At 47.7% G+C, this 18701-nt stretch overlaps 1 protein-coding gene across 3 annotated transcripts in view; it reads left to right on the top strand.

Annotated features, from left to right (window-relative positions):
- The window catches only part of LOC141784855 (uncharacterized), a 48905-nt gene that overhangs the window by 19594 nt on the left and 10610 nt on the right, over window positions 1–18701 (top strand). For all 3 annotated transcript variants that reach the window (XM_074662777.1, XM_074662778.1, XM_074662776.1), the window contains exons 9-35: window positions 105–365; window positions 507–687; window positions 2912–3078; window positions 3194–3337; window positions 4676–4854; window positions 6094–6266; window positions 6385–6609; window positions 6882–6991; window positions 7238–7444; window positions 7689–7815; window positions 7899–8115; window positions 8205–8352; window positions 8611–8788; window positions 8878–9055; window positions 9389–9515; window positions 9613–9732; window positions 9992–10142; window positions 10216–10328; window positions 10570–10720; window positions 10807–11055; window positions 11198–11410; window positions 12398–12579; window positions 12673–12853; window positions 14712–14854; window positions 16244–16425; window positions 17576–17835; window positions 17928–18162. In XM_074662777.1, the coding sequence (XP_074518878.1) occupies window positions 105–365; window positions 507–687; window positions 2912–3078; window positions 3194–3337; window positions 4676–4854; window positions 6094–6266; window positions 6385–6609; window positions 6882–6991; window positions 7238–7444; window positions 7689–7815; window positions 7899–8115; window positions 8205–8352; window positions 8611–8788; window positions 8878–9055; window positions 9389–9515; window positions 9613–9732; window positions 9992–10142; window positions 10216–10328; window positions 10570–10720; window positions 10807–11055; window positions 11198–11410; window positions 12398–12579; window positions 12673–12853; window positions 14712–14854; window positions 16244–16425; window positions 17576–17835; window positions 17928–18162 (4802 nt within the window). The remainder of the gene's footprint in view (window positions 1–104; window positions 366–506; window positions 688–2911; window positions 3079–3193; window positions 3338–4675; window positions 4855–6093; window positions 6267–6384; window positions 6610–6881; window positions 6992–7237; window positions 7445–7688; window positions 7816–7898; window positions 8116–8204; window positions 8353–8610; window positions 8789–8877; window positions 9056–9388; window positions 9516–9612; window positions 9733–9991; window positions 10143–10215; window positions 10329–10569; window positions 10721–10806; window positions 11056–11197; window positions 11411–12397; window positions 12580–12672; window positions 12854–14711; window positions 14855–16243; window positions 16426–17575; window positions 17836–17927; window positions 18163–18701) is intronic.

Consider the following 18701-nt stretch of genomic DNA (forward strand, 5'->3'; position numbering starts at 1 on the left):
CTCCTTTCCTTGTAGATCAAAACATTTCACACGCTACAGCTCTTTATGAGGCTTTTTAAACATTCTGTTCTTTTTAGACGGTCTCTGTTGTTTTGGTTCTTCAGACATTGAACAAGGTGAGCCGGGAGGAGCACGACACCTTGCAGAAGGCCCGGGAACTGATCCAGAGGGAGCTGGAGGAGGAGACTATGGAGCGTCTGAGGAAGTTAAAGAGGAGTGTGTTGGATCCACTGCAGGGACCATCCTCTTTCTCCTCCACAGTAAACCTTGACCTCAGGAGGAAATACGCTTCCCTGACAGCAGCTGAGGTGGTGCTGGCGGTCTTCTCTAATGCCGAGGGCGTTTTTAGCTCCAAGATGGCCAAGGTTAGTGATCAAGAAAAGACAGAAGCAGGCATTTACGCGCTGTCTTTATAAACAGTCTGAACTTAGACATCAGATTAACGGCAAACAGGCAAACAGGCAAACAGAACGTGACCACCAGATGTGTTTCTGTTTCCCCTGCAGCACGTGCAGAGCTTCCTGCTGCAGGTTTCAGGAAACCCGCTGGCCAGAGCGCTGTTTCAGCTCTCCATCTGTGGAGGCTCACTGGCTGTCCCTCAGGACCTGGTCCTCAAAGACAAGACACCAAAAACCCTAGAGTCCTCCAAACCAGAGGACAACCACAACACATCCATCCCCAGTGAAGGTAAGACCAGGAAATCTGTCAGAGTCCATGTTATAATATGATAATAATATTAAACTTTATTTATATTGCACCTTTACAAACAAACGGTGGCACAACAGTTAGCGCTGCAGCCTCTCTAAATTGCCAGTAGGTGTGAGTGTGTGAGTGAATGGTTGTCTGTCTGTCTCTGCGTCAGACCAGTCCAGGGTGTACCCTGCCTCTCGCCCAGTGACAGCTGGGATAGGCTCTAGCCACCCGGGACCCTGAACAGGATGAGCGGTTTAGAAAAGGATTGAATGAATGTAATTACAGAAGATGAATGCAAGGATGATTTTTATTTTGGAGTTGGATCTTAACTGAATGAAACAGAACTGGACTGTTTTCTAAATGTGATGGTGGGAGGTAAGGTCTGAGTCGAAAACAACTCTGAGGTTTCTTGCAGTTTATGTAGTGTTGCGTAACACTGACCTGGGGGAGATTTCAGTGTGTGAGCTGGGATAATAGAAGAGAATGATTTCTGATTTAGAGTCATTAGAAGGTAAGAAGCTTTGGGCCATCCAACATTTGATATCCTTGAGACAGTTAAAAACAGCAGCTCGGCTTCCTTGGTCACCAGGTCTCAGCAGTGGGTAAATCTGTGTGTCATTGGCATAGCAGTAAAATAGAGGGTTGTGACACTGAATGATTTTGCCAAGCGAAATCATATAAACAGAAAATAAAAGTGGACCCACAATAGAAGCTTGAGGTACACCACGAGTGAAATGGGAAGTGGAAGATGAGTACTGACCATAGACTGTATGAAACATGGACGTAGTCTCGCCGACGTCACCCGTCTGTTTCTGAAAAAGAAAATGAAGCACATTGGGTATAGCGGCCATATTGGTAGTGGCAAGGGCTTCGCCTACAGCCATAGGGCGCCGGCTGTCACGTGACCCTCAGCTGTGCCTCTTATTGGGGGAGCTCGCGATCTTAATGTCCTCGGAGCATCCGCGTTAGAAAAAAATGCACCCCCCGTACAGTGGGTGCCAGTAGTAAAATTAGCGACTCAGACAGGAGACGTTTTTTGAACCAGGCTGTAAATAGGTTAAATTCTGCTTTGAAAACGGCTTTTGGCTTGGTGTGTATGTTACTTCCACTACTTCCAGAGCCAGCCTCAAGCGAACACTCAAGAAACAGCAGATTTTAGCACTTCCGCATTGTCTCATATTCTCAGACCGGAGGTTGGCACTGACCTGTGGTGACCTCAAAAGTTCTGTTCCAAAGATAGGAACAAAACCAACTAAGTGCAGTTCCCTTGATCCCCACTCAGATTTTAAGGTGTGCCGTCAAAATAACATAATCAGCTGTATCAAATGCTGCACTCTAAAGTAAAAGGATTAAAATTTAATTCTCTCCTCTGTCAACTAAAGAGAATATTATTTGTAACATGGAGGAGAGCGTCTCTGTGCTGTGCAGGGGTTAAAACCAGACTGGAATTTCTAAAAGATGCCATTATGGTTCATAAATGTTAAAATATAGGATAAGACTACTTTCTTTAAAACCTGCAAGGGACTGGTGTGTTGCTGAGAACAGGTAAAAGCTATAAAACCATGCTGAATCAAACTAGTTTGTGGTCTGACACGCAGATATTCTTTGTATTGAAATTGTAGGGCCTGAGACCAAGGTGTAAAACCAGATTAAGTGTGTGACCTTTCGAATGGCTGGAAAAATAAATTGCCTGAGCGAAGGCAAGTGAATCCAGGGTATCAACAAAATCTCTGCTGAGGGTCACAGGGGGACAAGTGTAAGGGTTAGAGGGGGGACTTTCAATGAAGGGACTGTCCTGCTGTAAAACCTTGGGAGGGGGTGTGCCTGTGGGCATGTGCTTCGTAAAGAGTCATACAGGTGGAGTTGATTGAATCACATGCTGGATATTGCCTGAAAGCATTTGGCTACCTAAGCACATTTGGAAGGATCCTATCTTTTATTAAATAGCGATGTATGGTTCCAGAACAAGTTACAATTGTTAATTCAATCCAGGTTATGGGATTAAGGTGGGGAGGGGAGGATTCTGCTGAAACGCTCAAGACCTCAATAGGAACGGGACCAGAAATAAAACAGACTTTCCACTGCCCTATGAAACAATAACAAGTGGTGCTTCAACATGTGTCTGCTCCATGTCCTCCATGTCATTCTCACTGTTTGTCTTTCTGTGTCTCTCTGTCGTTCTCTTTTTCTCTCCATGTCTCTCTCGTCTGTGTCTCAGGTAAAGTGAAGCAGTTCCTTAAGGACAGCCTGTCCTCTCAGAGCTCAGTGGTCACTCTGGCACACATTGCTGCTCTGGAGAAGAAGTTGACCAAACACTTCCAGGTCAAAGACTTCCTTTCCCTAAAGCAGGGCAACTTCCTGGAGTTCCTGGTCAAACATGTGCAGGTACAGCTGTACAGGTGTATCTTGAATGCAGGTGTTTTGACTGTGTGAGACATAGATGGGTCTTAAACACTTTTTCCCTGTGCGGTTCAGTGACTCACCCTGTCTATCTGTGCAGGTGCTGCAGGACTCGCTGGGCTCAGCTGTGATCCTGGGCATCAGCAGCATGGAGCCGTCAGGCTGCGGCTTCAGACCCTCCAGACAAGATGTGTTTGAGTTCATCAACCAGTGTGGAGACATCCAGGCCACAGAGCCCAGTGAGGTGAGACACTTTAAGACCTCATCTTTGAAGGAACCAGGCTGCTCCTCCTCACTGTGACACAGTCCCAGACATCTGCTCCCAACCCAGTTAGCAGCTATTCAGCCAGACAGCAGACAGACTGACAGCAGACAGCCAGTCAGAGAGACAGCCAGACAGACAGCAGACAGCCAGACAGCCAGTCAGAGAGACAGACAGACAGGCAGCAGACAGCCAGTCAGAGAGACATCCAAACAGACAGCAGACATCCAGCCAGCCAGTCAGAGAGACACCCAGACAGACAGCAGACAGCCAGACAGCCAGTCAGAGAGACACCCAGACAGACAGACAGTCAGAGAGACACCCTGACAAACAGCTGACAGCCAGTCAGAGAGACAGCCAGACAGACAGCCAGACAGCCAGTCAGAGAGACACCCAGACAGACAGCAAACATCCAGACAGCCAGTCAGAGGGAGACACCCAGACAGACAGACAGTCAGAGAGACACCCTGACAAACAGCTGACAGCCAGTCAGACAGCCAGTCAGAGAGACACCCAGACAGACAGCCAGACAGCCAGTCAGAGAGACACCCAGACAGACAGCAGACATCCAGACAGCCAGTCAGAGAGACACCCAGACAGATAGCAGACAGCCAGTCAGAGAGACACCCAGACAGACAGACAGTCAGAGAGACACCCTGACAAACAGCAGACAGCCAGTCAGTGAGACACCCAGGCAAACAGCAGACAGCCAGTCAGTGAGACAGACAGCCAGTCAGACAGAGACCCAGACAGACAGCAGACAGCCAGACAGCCAGTCAGAGAGACACCCAGACTAACAGCCAGTCAGAGAGACACCCAGACTAACAGCCAGTCAGAGAGACACCCAGACAAACAGCAGACAGCCAGTTAGAGAGACACCCAGACAGAAAGACAGCAAGACAAAAAGACAGCAGACAGCCAGACAGCCAGTCAGAGAGACAGCCAGTCAGACAGACAGGCAGACAGATGAACAGACAGCAAGAAAGCCAGACAGACAGCAGACAGTCAGACAGCCAGACAGACAGACAGCCAGACAGACAGCCAGACAGACAGACAGACAGACAGACAGACAGACAGACAGACAGACAGACAGACAGACAGCTGGACAGCAGACAGCCACACAGCTAGACAGACAGACAGACAGACAGACAGACAGACAGACAGACAGACAGACAGACAGGCGTACAGCTGATGATTTTGAATTGTGTGTTCAGAGTTCCAGTTTAAGGTCCGTCTGTCTGTGTCCTGAATCTTTGGTCTGAACTGGACTTTGAACAGATGGTTTCTAAGGTGTTGTGAACACCTGCCTTCCTTTCTCAGCTTTTCCACATTGAGTCAGCGCTAAGGGAACACTTTAGGGTCCAGGACAGTCGGGACCTGGGCTTTGGGACTCTACACATGCTGGCTGGTCTGGTCCAAAAGCAGAGAACCCTGGCTGGAGGAGGACTGAACCCCGTCCACTATGAGTCCGCCCTGTTTGTCAGACATGGAAAATCAAGGTAAGCCTGAGATACAGATACCTGATGATATCACTGTGATATCATCAAACTTCTGAAAATTGACAGACCATCAGACCTGGAGGTCTGACTCACCCGAAGCCAACCTGTGTTTGGGTCAGGGATAACAATAAATAGTAATCATACATTTTATTTGGAGGCGCCCTTTATGACACCCAAGGTCACCTTACAACAAAAGATAAAAGCATCAGGAAGGAAATTTCATAGGATACAAACAGATGTTCAGTTTCTTCTGGTAGAGCCACATATCAGCCTCCACACATCCTCTCTTCAGGTTTTCTGGAGGGTTTATCTGTCCAACACGGAGCAGAGTGACATCAAAGTTTAAGATTTTTGCTGTAAGTGAATAAGACTTTATCCTTCCCAAACATAATTTGGAACATTGATAGATTAAATAGGTTTACGAGAGGTTTATTAAATGTTTGTGAGAGGTTTATTAAATGTTTATTAGATATTTGTTAAAGGCTTATTAAAGGTTTTTTTTTGTTAGATGTGTGTTAAGTGTGTTAGATTTATTAAAGGTTGATTAAAGTTTGATTACAGGTGTATTAGGTTTAGTAAAGGTTTCAGGTTAAAACACTGTTCCTCTGCCTGTACGTGGAAGAGAAGACTGAGCTTTGGCTGTTGGACTTAGGACGCGGTCACACTGGCCATCCAAAACGTGCCGTGCTTAAGCACGATTGCCTCCCTGCAGCGCCGTTCCCCAGCTGTAGGGTACGGCCGGCGGTCACACTACCTCAATATGAACCAGACTTTAGCAGGTATCAGACACGCGCACAGCCCGCCTACGTCATCGTGAAGCATTTGTTTACATGAAGCGCGATTTCATCAGAGTCAGCACAGTGAGACACAGAGAGCACTGCTACAACTTTAGAGACTTTTGGACTTATATTAAGTCGTTTTCGCCCGACACAGCCCTCTAACACCCCGCTTCGTTTAAAATGATTGTCGAGAGATGCGCTCGCAGTGATAATACGTAATGGATCGCACGCGCTGTCCGCGTGCTTGTGCTCGTGCATGAAGTAAACCGTGCTGAAGCCCACCTCTCCGAAGCACGGAAGGGAATCGTGCTTGAGCACGGTACAGTTGCGGTCACACTGGCCATTCCAAACGTGCTTTACGGCTGAAGCGTGCTTAGGCACGGCACGATTGGCCAGTGTGACCGCATCCTTAGTGAGCGTGCCCAGTGCTCCTCTGATGCCCCCCCTCCCTCTCTCACAGTGTGGATGTGGGGTCTGAGGCAGTGGGGTGTCTAGGGGAGATGTTGAAGGAGCAGGCCCTGTCCAGCCTGCTGTGCTGCCCCCTGCTGGAGGATATGAGTGAGTGGAGTCAGTGGGACCTGGTCTTCAAACCCCGTCATGGCTCCCTCAAAGACTTCATAGAGAGGAATGCAGGTAAGAGTGAGACTCACTGAGTCTGGACCACCTGTTACGGCCCTGGTCCTGCAGTTTTAAAGGGCTGTGTATTTAAAAACCCTCTGAGGCTCTAAGAAACCCCTCTGTGCTCTGTCAGCTCACACAGGTCTGTCCGCTCTGGAGGTCTCACCTGGTCTGCTGCTCAGGATCACCCCACATACAGGAGACAAACACTTCTCAGCTGCTGTCATGGCCCTTGATCCTGTGGGCACAGCTGGACACCTGGTGTCCATGGTGGTCACTGACGGCATCACCAACACCCCCACAGCCCTGCTGGCAAATCATGTGCAGACTTCCCTGGCAGCAGCTGTGGCCAGAGAAGGTAGAGAGGCTTTAGGGGTGTGTCAGATCTGTATGACTTTGAATAGCAGATGAGTGAGAACAGTCCACACAGCATGTGATCTGAATCAGAGAAAAAGACACAGAGCTTTCTGTTTGAGTGTAGTTCGACGTGAAAGATCTGATACCTGCAGACACTCTAAAGGTTAGGGTGTCTGCTGCCTAGATAGCTTCTCCTCCAGGACTTCAGCTGCTGTAGACCAAAGTGTTAAATGATGAGTGGATAATGAGGGACATGCTGTTTGTGCTACTCAGAGATGTCTCAGGATGAAGACGGTGTGTCCTCCTACAGCAGAGCGGCTAAATTCCTCCTGGAGTGTTTCATAAGGATCCCGTCCAGGATCTGCCGGGCGCTGCTGAAGAAGGTCAGGATCATCCCTCCCTCAGCCCCTGCTGGGTCTGATCTGAACACTGCCTTCTCTTTTATTTGATCTTAACAAGCTTTTATACCAACTCGGGGTCAGATTCCATTTTCTCTGTGAGGAAACAAACTCATCATCATCTTCACTCTCTCTTCTCCTCCCCTTCCTTCTCTCTCTCCCCTCCTCCTCCTCCCCCACCAAAAATCAATAGAAACCTGCAGCTCATCATTTAATCATTCTCTCCTGCAGGTGTTTCTGGAGCCGTTCTCTGGAGTTTTGGGTCAGACCAAGTCCAAACAGGTCCTGACCAGCGCAGCCCAGTCCAACCTGAGACACCTGAATTGTCTGCACCAGCTGGGGATCCTGCTTGGCATCACCGAGTGGATCAGGGACTTCAGCAAGAAACTCAACACAGCCCAGAACCACAGAGACACACACACTGAGCATGAGGACAAGGTCAGGACACGCACACACACGCACACGCACACACACACACACACACACACACACACACACACACACACACACACACACACACACACACACACACACACACTCTAAAGTATGCAAAGTATGTATTAGAAAAATAATCATGGACAGTTCTGACCATCAGTCCTGATCCCCCTCCTCTCTCTCTCTCTTTCTCGTTTTGTCTCTCTTCCTTCCCTCTCTCTCTGGTTTTCCCTCTGCCCCCCTTCAGTCTAACCTGGTGGACTCTCAGAGCAGCAGTCTATCGGCTCTGAACGTGAGTGAGGACGAGTTTCTGGAAGAGAGCGTGATGGAGAGCAGCTCGGTCTCTTCCGTCCTGGATCAGGATCTTCATCATGGTGATCAGACACATCTCTGCTCCTCAGGATCAGTAAAGGTCTGTCAGAGTATGGTTTCTGAACTTTCACACGCTGTCTTCCAGTGAATGGAGAGCCTAAAAAGGAGGATGAAAAGGGAGAGGATGAAGAGGAGCTGTATGAGCTGACCTCTCTACCTAATGGACAGACCACAGATAGCAGCAGTGATGCTGAGGAGGATCAGGATGAGTCAGATAAGTCTGGTTCTGATGAGGAGGATCCAGCTGACAGCCAATCAGAGAGCGTGTTAGATGTCCACAGAGCGCTCATCGAGGACATCAGGTGTGTTCTCAATCCTGAGCTCAGTAAAGACTGTGAGTCCTCTGAAGGAAGAGCTGACCTGCTTTGTGTCCTCTCTGTGTCCCTGACAGGAAGAGCGAGTTTGGTATCGGTGTGGAGCTGAATGCTGAGGGACAGAAGCTGATGAAGGTCAATCAGGACCGTTTGGGTCGCAGCTTGGACCGCCTTTCCACAGAGCTCTACAGCAAAGACACACACTTCATCCTGGAGCTCATTCAGGTGAGCTGAATCTGTGTGTCACAGGTTATATGTCCGACTGAACGATCAATCTGTTTGCAGTAATATAAAAAACGTTTTTCTGATTCCAAAGAAAAGTGAAGTTTTATGGGGATTAGTGTTCACTTATTTTAAGATTCTTCACAGATGTTAACATTAGATTGCATTTCCTCCGTTTCTGTTGCTGACAACTTCCACACACTGCACCTTTAAATCAAAGATACCAGACTCATTCAGACCTCTCCTTGGATATTTTGCCAGAATGCTGATGACAACAGTTACCCGTCAGAGGTCGGTGTGGTTCCAGCTCTGGCCTTCGTGGTGGAGAGAGACTGCATCACCATCCTCAACAACGAGATCGGCTTCCAGGAGAAAGACATTCGGGCCATCTGTGACGTGGGCCGCAGCACTAAGGGCAAACACAAGTACGGATACATAGGTGAGTGAGCTGAGCTCAGGAGGGTGGACAGGTGAGTCCAGGAAGTCAGGCTATGTGTGATCACCTGATCATGGCTTTTCTCCTCACAGGACAGAAAGGTATTGGCTTCAAATCCGTCTTCAAAGTCACAGACTGTCCGGAGATTCACTCCAACGGCTTCCATCTGCGCTTTGACAAGACCTGTGGCCCCACAGGATACATCCTCCCTCACTGGGCTGAGGATCGCAAGCCATTGGATGCTCACCTGAAGGATCTGAGTGTGCACAGGTGAGAAAACCAGCAGACATCTCCACCCGTCAGCCCCCTGCATCAGGATGAAGACAAGAGAGCTCTGTCTCTTGTGGTTTGGTGTAGAGTCAGTCTGAGTGATCCACAGGTGGACACCCCTGGCTGTGATTACGTAACTTCAGAAACACCTTTTAAAGGTCCGTAACAGCACAAATCTTTGAGCTAATAAATGTGCAATAACTCTGTCAGCCTTTATCAAACGTTACACACCTTTTGACAGAGGGGCTCTCACCTGTGAGTGTGTTCAAACCACGTTACCTGGGTAACCAAACCAGCTCGCACCTGGTTGATCTGAGTCTTTGTCGTCTTCAGCTGGACCACTAAAATCCTCCTTCCTCTGCGCTCTGAGAGCCATCAGACCAGAAACCTGTTCCATGATGTGCACCCCTCCCTGCTGCTCTTCCTGCACCGCCTGCGCTCCATCACCATCTACAACCAGGTACCACTCACCTGCCCTCGCTGCCGGCTAAGGTGGGTTCGGTTAATAAAGCAGACAGTGAGGAAGTATCTCCTGTTTGTCTCTTACCCTCCCTCAGAGCCAAAGATGTCACGTGACCATGACCCGTAAAGACCTGAGCCACAGCGTGCTGGAGGTGGAGCACACAGACGGCAAAGAACGCTGGCTGGTCGTCAAAACTAGAGTCCAGCCTAAAAAGGTGAATCACAGACACACAGACACACACCCACACACACAGACACACAAACAACAGACACACAAACCAACACACACACACACACACACACACACACACACACACACACACACACACACACACACACACACACACACACACACACATACACACACACACACAAACCAACACACACACACACACACTGGCACCCTTATACAGAGGGTAAGAATCGTGTGTTAATCTTTGTTTCTGTGGTGACACCAATCTGTTTCTCCCTCAGATCAAAGAGAACGTCGAATCCACTGAGCTTGCCTTGGCTTTCCAGCTTGATAACAACACTACAGGAAGTGACATCATATTCCAGCCCCAGAAACAGCCCGTGTTTGCTTACCTGCCACTCCGCAGCTTTGGATTCCGCTTCATCATCCAGGGTGAGGCTAAGGGTCAGAGAGCTGTCAGTTGCACACTCTGAGACTGTATGGTAATGAGACATGTCTCCTCCAGGTGACTTCGACATCCCGTCGTCCCGGGAGGACGTGGACAGAGACAGCTCTTGGAACCAGTGGCTCCGGTCTGAGATCCCTCAGCTGTTCCTGCAGGCCATGGACGTTTTCACTGTGAGATCATCCTTCAACTCTAGTAGCATTAAAGTCATGAATCTGTGGTCCAGCCAAAGCTGGTCAAATCAGAGCTGATCTTCATGTGGTCCAGTCACAGCTGGTCTTCTCTGTGATGTCTCTTGAGCTCCCTCTTCACCCTGAACTGTGTGTAAACTGGTTTAGTAAACTGGATCAGTGAACTGGTTTTGTAAACTGGTTAGTCTCTAACTTTAATGACTGTGGTCTCTCCTGGTCTCAGGATCATCCAGAGTTCAGCGGTCTGAGGGGTCTCTGTAAGTTTCTGAAGTTCATCCCTCTCCCTGACGAGGTGCTGGACTTCTTCAAGCCTGTTGCTGGGCAGATTATTCAGCTGCTGAAGGGAAAAGCCTTCTTACCCACACTCAGCTCAGGTTTTACACCAGTTCTATGAAATTAAACCTATTCACCCATCAACTCTCCTGCTCTCATGACCTGTAATAATCTCTCTTCTTCTCAGATGGCCAGGTGGTGTGTAAGCTGCCGTCTCAGGTGGCTGTCTGTCAGGACACTGTGATCCGTGAGGTGATTGGAGGAGAGGAGCTGGAGCGTCACTTGTCTCTGTCGTACCTTCATCCTGACCTGAGCCGATCCGCTCCTACCTCACTGCTCACTCACCTAGGAGTCAAGTACCTGCAGGGCTCAGATGTTACCACAGTTACCACTGCCATGGCCAAGGATCTGCTGAAGGTGGAGGGCCTCCATACAGGCAAGGAGGTGTTCATAGACTAACGGGTGGAGTCACAGGGATCATTACATCCTTAAAGCGAACCTTTCTGTGCTCATTCTTCTCTCTGACTCTGTGGGTCAAAGATGAATTCACCTCGTGTTGTTCCCCTGCTGTCCTGTAGAGGGCGGTCTGCATCAGCTGGCCCGTCTGCTGGTCTGTAACTTCCGCGCCCTGGAGCACGGTTATGGAGAGGCTGACTCCATCCTGCAGACTCTCAAAGATTTACCCATAATCCCTCTGGCTGATGGGCGAGTGGTGGCGCTGAATGGAGAGGAAGTGTTCTTCCCTATGGAGGAACTAAAGAAGAAGAAGAAGAAGGCTCAGGTTGACTTAGGTGAGGACTCTCCACTATGCAGGTTTTCACTAAAGACAGTGCAAAGAAGCTACTGCACAGATGTGAACACCAAGAGGTCACACTCCTCAGTTCACTGATACCCCTTTTCCACTGAACTGGTGCTGGTGCTAGTTCCAGGCCGGTGCCTGACTTAGCCCTGGCTCTTTGTGTTTCCACAGACAAAGCTCTGGCTCCATGTGCTCAAAACTGGTGCTAAGTAAGCACCAACTCTTTTCTAGGCCAGAGCTGAGCACCAACTATTTAGGGGGCCAGGCTACAGTGACCAATGATCAGCATGAAAAACAGTTATATTTACAAAGGAAAGCTGCTGGGCGAGTCATGCATTGCTTGTATGTGTTTCCTCATTCATTATTTGAGATGGAATCACCAATGCCTTTCCTCTCTCATAGATCAGGTCAATACCAGTTTATTTTATTAAACAGACTCAATTTCCTCATGTTATGTATCACTTTTAAAAAAGGAAAGTTGTTGAGTGAGTCACTTGTTGTAGTCACACAAAGTTACATTGAAGAGAGCAAGCACACACACAGACACAGGAACAGAGCACACACACACACACAGACATAGGCATAAAGAACACACAGATACAGGCACAGAGCACACACACACAGACACAGGCATAAAGAACACACAGAGACAGGTGCAGACACAGGAGAGGTCTTTTATGCAGCGACATACTGATGTTTTACGGTGACACAATGTTGTGGCACTAGCTTGGCTCTTTGGTGATAGAAAACCAAAGTGTTTCTTAGAAAGAGCTTGATTTGAACCAATAAGCACGAGCACCAGCACCAAACGAGCACCTGTTGGAAAAGGGACACGTTTCAGACATTGGTCAGGGGTCAGAGGACACCTTTCTTAGTCCTGATGGTTTGACCTTCAGTCTGAACTTTAGTCAGTGATTTCTCTGGTGCTACTTCAGTCTCCTGGTAGCTGAGGCTCCTCTGATTCATCGTCTCTCCTCAGGTTCTTTGTCTGCTCTCTATGAAGATGTGAGTGTGGTTCACCCGTCCCTGCTGTGCTGTGTGGATCCTCTGCAGAGTCAGCAGGTCAGAGAGCTGCTTAGGAAGCTGGGAGTCCATGACCTGGAGCCCCAGCAGCTGTTGCAGCAGCACATCTACCCCATCATACAGAGCAACAAGTGGAAGGTAAGAGACTGAGCTCACAGAGAGGACGCCAAGAGGATTCATCATCATTGGTTTTCTTCTCTCTTTCTCCTGATGGTCTTCTCCCTCCTTTAGACCAAGCCCCCTGCTGTGGTTGTGAGCTATCTGGTCTTCATCAAGCAGCACTCGGCTCATCAGGACCTCACTGACACTGCAGTACCTGTCCTCACCAACAGGGGGCTACGGTGCCCTGCTAAGGAGAGAGTGCATTTCTCTGAGGAGTACGGAAACATTAACCTGCCAGAGAAACTTCCAGGTAAAATAATCACTCACTGACAGCCTCCAGTCAGCACTGTAAGGCTGTTTGTTACCAGCTCAGAGTCCTCCTAAAGACAGATTCTGAATCCTGGATCCAACCTGCTCAACACTCAGCTGTTAGTCAGGACACACACCCTTCATGACCATTACTCTCACACTTAATAACAGAGTTATTCTTGAACTGAAGGGATGGAGGCTTTACAGACAAACAGTTGTGCTGGTGTTTGGAGATAAATATGAGGGAAGTCCAAAAACAGAGTCCTGGTGCTCTCAGTAGGGCTGCGTGAGATGTCCTAAAGATGAAATCGCAGATTTTTTTCCCACCTTTTAAAGAAAACAATAAGTACAAATGACAGAGATAACTCAAAACCAATTTTGTTTTAATTTTGTCAAAAATAAATAAACTTAGCCTCTATTTGACTCCTGGAATTGAAGATTCAGCTGTTCTTCTGTTTCAATAACTGCACTTTGTAGTTTTACAGGAGGCAGACTTGTTTGACCTCACATTGAAAGCTACTCATTTTTATACATTCTGAATTTAAAAATACACTAAAAAGCTTTTACAGTACTGTTGTTAGTGCACTACAACACTGTTCAGATATATTCTACTTTTAAATCTTTAGAAAAAAAAAAAAAACTTTGTTCCTGTCAAGTTTTTGTTGTTGTTGATGCTGTAGCCTGTTCATCCAGCAATTTCAATGCAAACAAGTGAGCAAAACTAAATGTCATTCATTCTAGTGTGGGCTCACAAATTTCATGCCTCTCTGCGTAAGTCAGTTCCCGGGTCGAGGCACCCCAGTCTAAAAGTCTGGACCTGCCCCTGCTTGTCCGAGTGTACCTCGTTGCAGGTTGGTTGTGTTGCTCTGCTCATCAGTGGATGGATTGATGCTGAATGGAGGGTTCAGTTTGTGGAATAGAGGGAGTTACAGAGAAAGACAGGACTCAGCTTTACCCAGGTAAAAGTCAAACAACTTCTCAGTCATGTCTGTCCGAGCAGCACGCTCAGGTCGATCGCTCATCACCGTCCCATCTCCCACCCCGCAGTTTATTTTCACAAATTATAATCCATCCATATCACCATAAGAGGGGGTTTTCTTCAGTAAATTGGGGATGTTCTGAGAAAAACTATTTCTTCACCATCTAAATCTCAAAATGATCAGAGTATTGTCTTTGAAGAGCAGCAGGTTTTACCCGTGTCAATCACATCATTAATGATGTGCAGGTGAACCTAAAAGGATCCTGGCTTCATAAATGTTTCAAAGATCTTAATCAAACCCCTGAAAACTGAAAGATGGAAAACATAGTATTTAAGGACAGGGGTCAGAACACTCTACAAACTTTTTGCGCTGTTAATACAGACCATAAGGTACATGTGCCCGTCGAGGTGCTGGGTGTCAAAGATGTACAAGAACATTTTTATGACATTCAGGTTTCTGTTGTTTTGTCAGTGATCTGTTAAATCACGCTGCACACACGCGGAGTCAGTGCTTGCTGTGGTACAAAAGGTGCGCAATAGTGGGGAGGAAAATTTGAATTTTTCATTTTTTAAATCGCTCACAAAGAAAAATTCGAATTAATCGAATTAATTGATATATCACCCAGGCCTGGCTCTCAGTGAATGGTTTTAATCCTCATCTGTACTCAGAGCTGTTTCTGCTCTGGAGACAGACTGCTCTCTCCCTTTTATGATCATCTGTGTTGGTCTTAAATACTCTGCAGCTGATCTCCTCTGAGATTAAACTTGGTACATGAAAGTGTCTGCTCAGAATATTTACTGTCAGCTCCCCTCCCCCTCCTCTTCCTCTTCTTCTCTGTCTGCTGTGTTTCTTTGCCATCCCCTCTCCTATCCTCCTCAGGCTGTGATTGGCTGCTGCTGGATCCCTGCTATGTGCAGACAAACGGAGACAAGGCGGGATGGAGGGAGCTGTTTATAAGGCTGGGGGTCAGAGACGGACTCATCATCCACAAACAGAGACAGACGCTGAACTCTGCTGAATTGGTGAGGACCACCATCCTGATCTGTCCCCTCACAGGCTCAGGAATCACACACACACATTCAGCAGGACTCAAAAAGGTCCTGACAGGCACACAGAGCACCTCAGCGAGTTCATCATGGGTACTCAAGTCTGGAGAGGAGTCCTCACTGGGCCAAAAAAAATTCACTGGATTCTTTCAACCTTTGGACTGAGCAATGACCCACTTTAAATAAAGGTCCTTACAGGTTAACACGAGAGAAATGAGGATGATGGTGGTCTCTGTGAGGATAAAGGCTCAGAGTCCAGTAGAGACACCAGCAGCAGGAAAATCCTCCTTCACCACAAACTAACTCTGAGTCACATTGACAGTGCAGTAGAGAAGAATGAGTCACAGATCAACCACAGAGACCAGGGAGGATCCGAGACATGACATACAATCTGTAGAAACACCAACACAAATATACCACACACCAGTACCACACCATATAAAACACAACACAAACACACAACACAACAAACAGACCAAATTAAACGTACTCAACATACTGAACACACAAAACACACCCAACATAACACACACACACACACACACACACACACACACACACACACACACACACACACACACGCGCACACACACACACCAAACAGATCAGACATACTAAACGTACTAAAAACCCAGAACATACCAAACATATCACGCACACAACACACCAAACAAACCAGATCAAACATACTAAACAAGCTAAAGACACAAAACATTTCCATATAACACACACACACCAAACATACTTATCATACCAAACATACTACACACGCTGAACACACCAACATACTTACCAAAAACCCCAGACATACCACACATAACACATACCAAAAATACTAAACATAATTAACACACGAAACACACCAAGCACACCAAACGTAACACACACCAAACATACTAAACATTGACACACAACATACTTAACACACCAAAACATAGCAAATACACCAAACACACTAAATACTCCAAACCACCATACATACCATATACACCAAACATACTACACAAACTAAACATACCATATTTACCAAACATACCATACACACCAATCACACCAAACATTCCAAATACACCGAAAATACTCAACAAACTAAACATACCAGAAATACTGACATTACCAGAGCCTGACCTGTTTGATTTTTAACCAAACACTCCCACACTCAATTTAACTACTGACACAAGCCGAGGGTTTAAAGGATGCTCTGAATGTTTCAGTTCTGTTTATCAGGAGAGGTCAAAGGTCAAACCATACTCTATCAGCTGATCTGTCTGACCTTTGAGGTAGCTGTAATGATCTAACCCTCTGGTTTGATACCTGCTCATTTCCTGAGTGATAATGTCACGACCTGTCCCTTGCCCCCTTCAGGCCTGCAGCACATGGTCAGCCGAGAGCTCTGGGTGGTTCCTAGCTCCAGGAGAGGAGTGTGTGATCGAGGATTATCCCTGTGAGGAGTTCCAGGCTCTGGCTTCGGCTCAGCTGTCAGACCTGCTCCTCCTGCAGCAGAGACACACACTGCTGGAACTGCTGGCCACCAACTGGGATACTGGGTAACACACACACACACACACACACACACACACCATAAACACACACACACACACACACACACACACACACACACACACACACACACACACACACACACACACACACACACACACACAGCCCTCATCTCACACTCTGTGTTCAGTTGACTTCCCATTAAAGCTGTGTTGAGTCCGGGGCCTGAGAGCAGTAACAGAGATGTACTCCTCTCTTTGGTCGAACTCTTCTGTGATCGTCTTTTTGATTCGGTCTTCACTGAGTCTGGCTGAAAGGAACTTGTGTAGCTGTTAGCAGGATATAAAATCATCTCACTGCCAAACTAAAAACAACAAACAAACAGAAGCTTTGGGCACAGGCTGCAGATTAGAGGAGAGCTCTGCTTCCATCAGCTCGCTGTCTGATCCCTGTCATCCCGGAACACTTTACTTTATTATCCTGGAAACAACACCACACCATCAACCTCTGGTTTTCTGTCTAGTTTTCAGTCTCTATCCATCTATGTGACCTTAGACATGCTGACAGCTTCCTGCTTTAGAGCAGGGTTAGTTTGATTAAAGTCGCTCTCACTGCTTAGCTGGATGAACAATGAACAGACCTCTGTGGTTCCTGAATCATTTATTCTACATGACTGCAGAACCTCCTCTGAAGCCTGTTGTATGAGTGATCACACAGCACCTCACCTTTATTATCTGATTATAGACAATTTAAAAAAAACAAACTGCTGCAGCAGAGCGGTGTCGAACATCCCACACAGGCATAAATGAGCTCTGAGCTGGTCCTCAAGCTCTCAGCTGGAAGCTGGGTCAGATCAGACATCAGACTGAAGCAGGACTCAGCAGCAGGCTACCTGCTCATATCTGACTCTCCAACCGCCCTAAGCCTACTTGAACAGTTCACACATCACCAACCTACCATCCACTCTAACACGGTCTCTCCTCATAGCTCACAGTTTGTCTGCACAGTTAACTCAGACCATGAGTTAACTGTGCAGCATCAGCGTGCAAGTTACTCTGCAGATGAATGTGGGCCACACAGATCTGTCAGCGTGAGGATCCCATCAGGAGAGGAATCCAAGCACTTGGAGGAGACGCTCTCTCTCTCAGTGCTGAGTCCTCCTTCTTTATGATAATACTTTCCTCTCCTCCCCCTCAGACACCGTTACTCTCAGTACCTCACAGCCCAGGTCATCACTGGAGACGGACGGACCATCAGAAGCACCAGGTCCTCCTTCTACCACCTGCTGTGCTCTCTGGAATGGGTCCCAGCTTACCAGCTTCAGGAGGGGGACCAGAGAGAGAGGAAGTACCTGAGGCCTAACTCAGTCTACCTGACTTCCTCTGAGATCAGGAACCTGCTGGGGACTCATGTCTGCTACGTGGACCTGGACCCCAGCGAGTTCAGCAGAGCTCTGGGTTAGAAACACAGATCTACCATATGGGGTCAAAGGTCACAGTGTTGTTAGTCAGTGAGAAAACACTCTGTCCTCCTCCTCTTCCTGCTGCAGGTATGAGACACAGCATCTCTGTGGACTCTCTGATCAACTACCTGAAGGAGTGGTGTATCAGCCCAGAGCAGGACCAGGAGCAGGGATCAACTGACGGAGAGCGTGAGGGGCGATGCTTCAGCTCCACAGTTCAGCACATCCACAACGTTTACACCTACCTGAGCAATAACTGTCCTCAGAGCAGCCTGAAGGAGCTGTTCCAGTACACACCTGCTGTCTTCATCGAGTACAACAGGTGGGACTGACAGAGCACAGACACAGACAAAGACACAGAGCACAGAAAAAATACATAGACAGGGTACAGACACAGACAGGGTACAGACATAGACAGGGTACAGACACAGTCAGAGGACAGACACAGACAAAGACACAGAGAACAGAAAAAATACATAAACAGGGTACAGACACAGACAGGGTACAGACACAGACAGGGTACAGACACAGACAGGGTACAGACACAGAGGACAGACACAGAAAGAGCATAGACAGTCAAAGGACAGACACAGACAGAGCACAGACACAGTCAGAGGACAGACACAGACAGAGCACAGACACAGTCAGAGGACAGACACAGACAGAGCACAGACAGTCAGAGGACAGACACAGACAGAGCACAGACAGTCAGAGGACAGACACAGACAGAGCACAGACAGTCAGAGGACAGACACAGACAGAGCACAGACAGTCAGAGGACAGACACAGACAGAGCACAGACAGTCAGAGGACAGACACAGACAGAGCAAAAAAAGCACAGACTCAGAGCATAAACACACA

Source organism: Halichoeres trimaculatus, unplaced genomic scaffold, assembly GCF_033239565.1.
Source record: "Halichoeres trimaculatus isolate MK-OKI-2021-1 unplaced genomic scaffold, fHalTri1.1 fHalTri1_scaffold_23, whole genome shotgun sequence".
In the NCBI taxonomy this organism is placed as follows: Eukaryota; Metazoa; Chordata; class Actinopteri; order Labriformes; family Labridae; genus Halichoeres; species Halichoeres trimaculatus.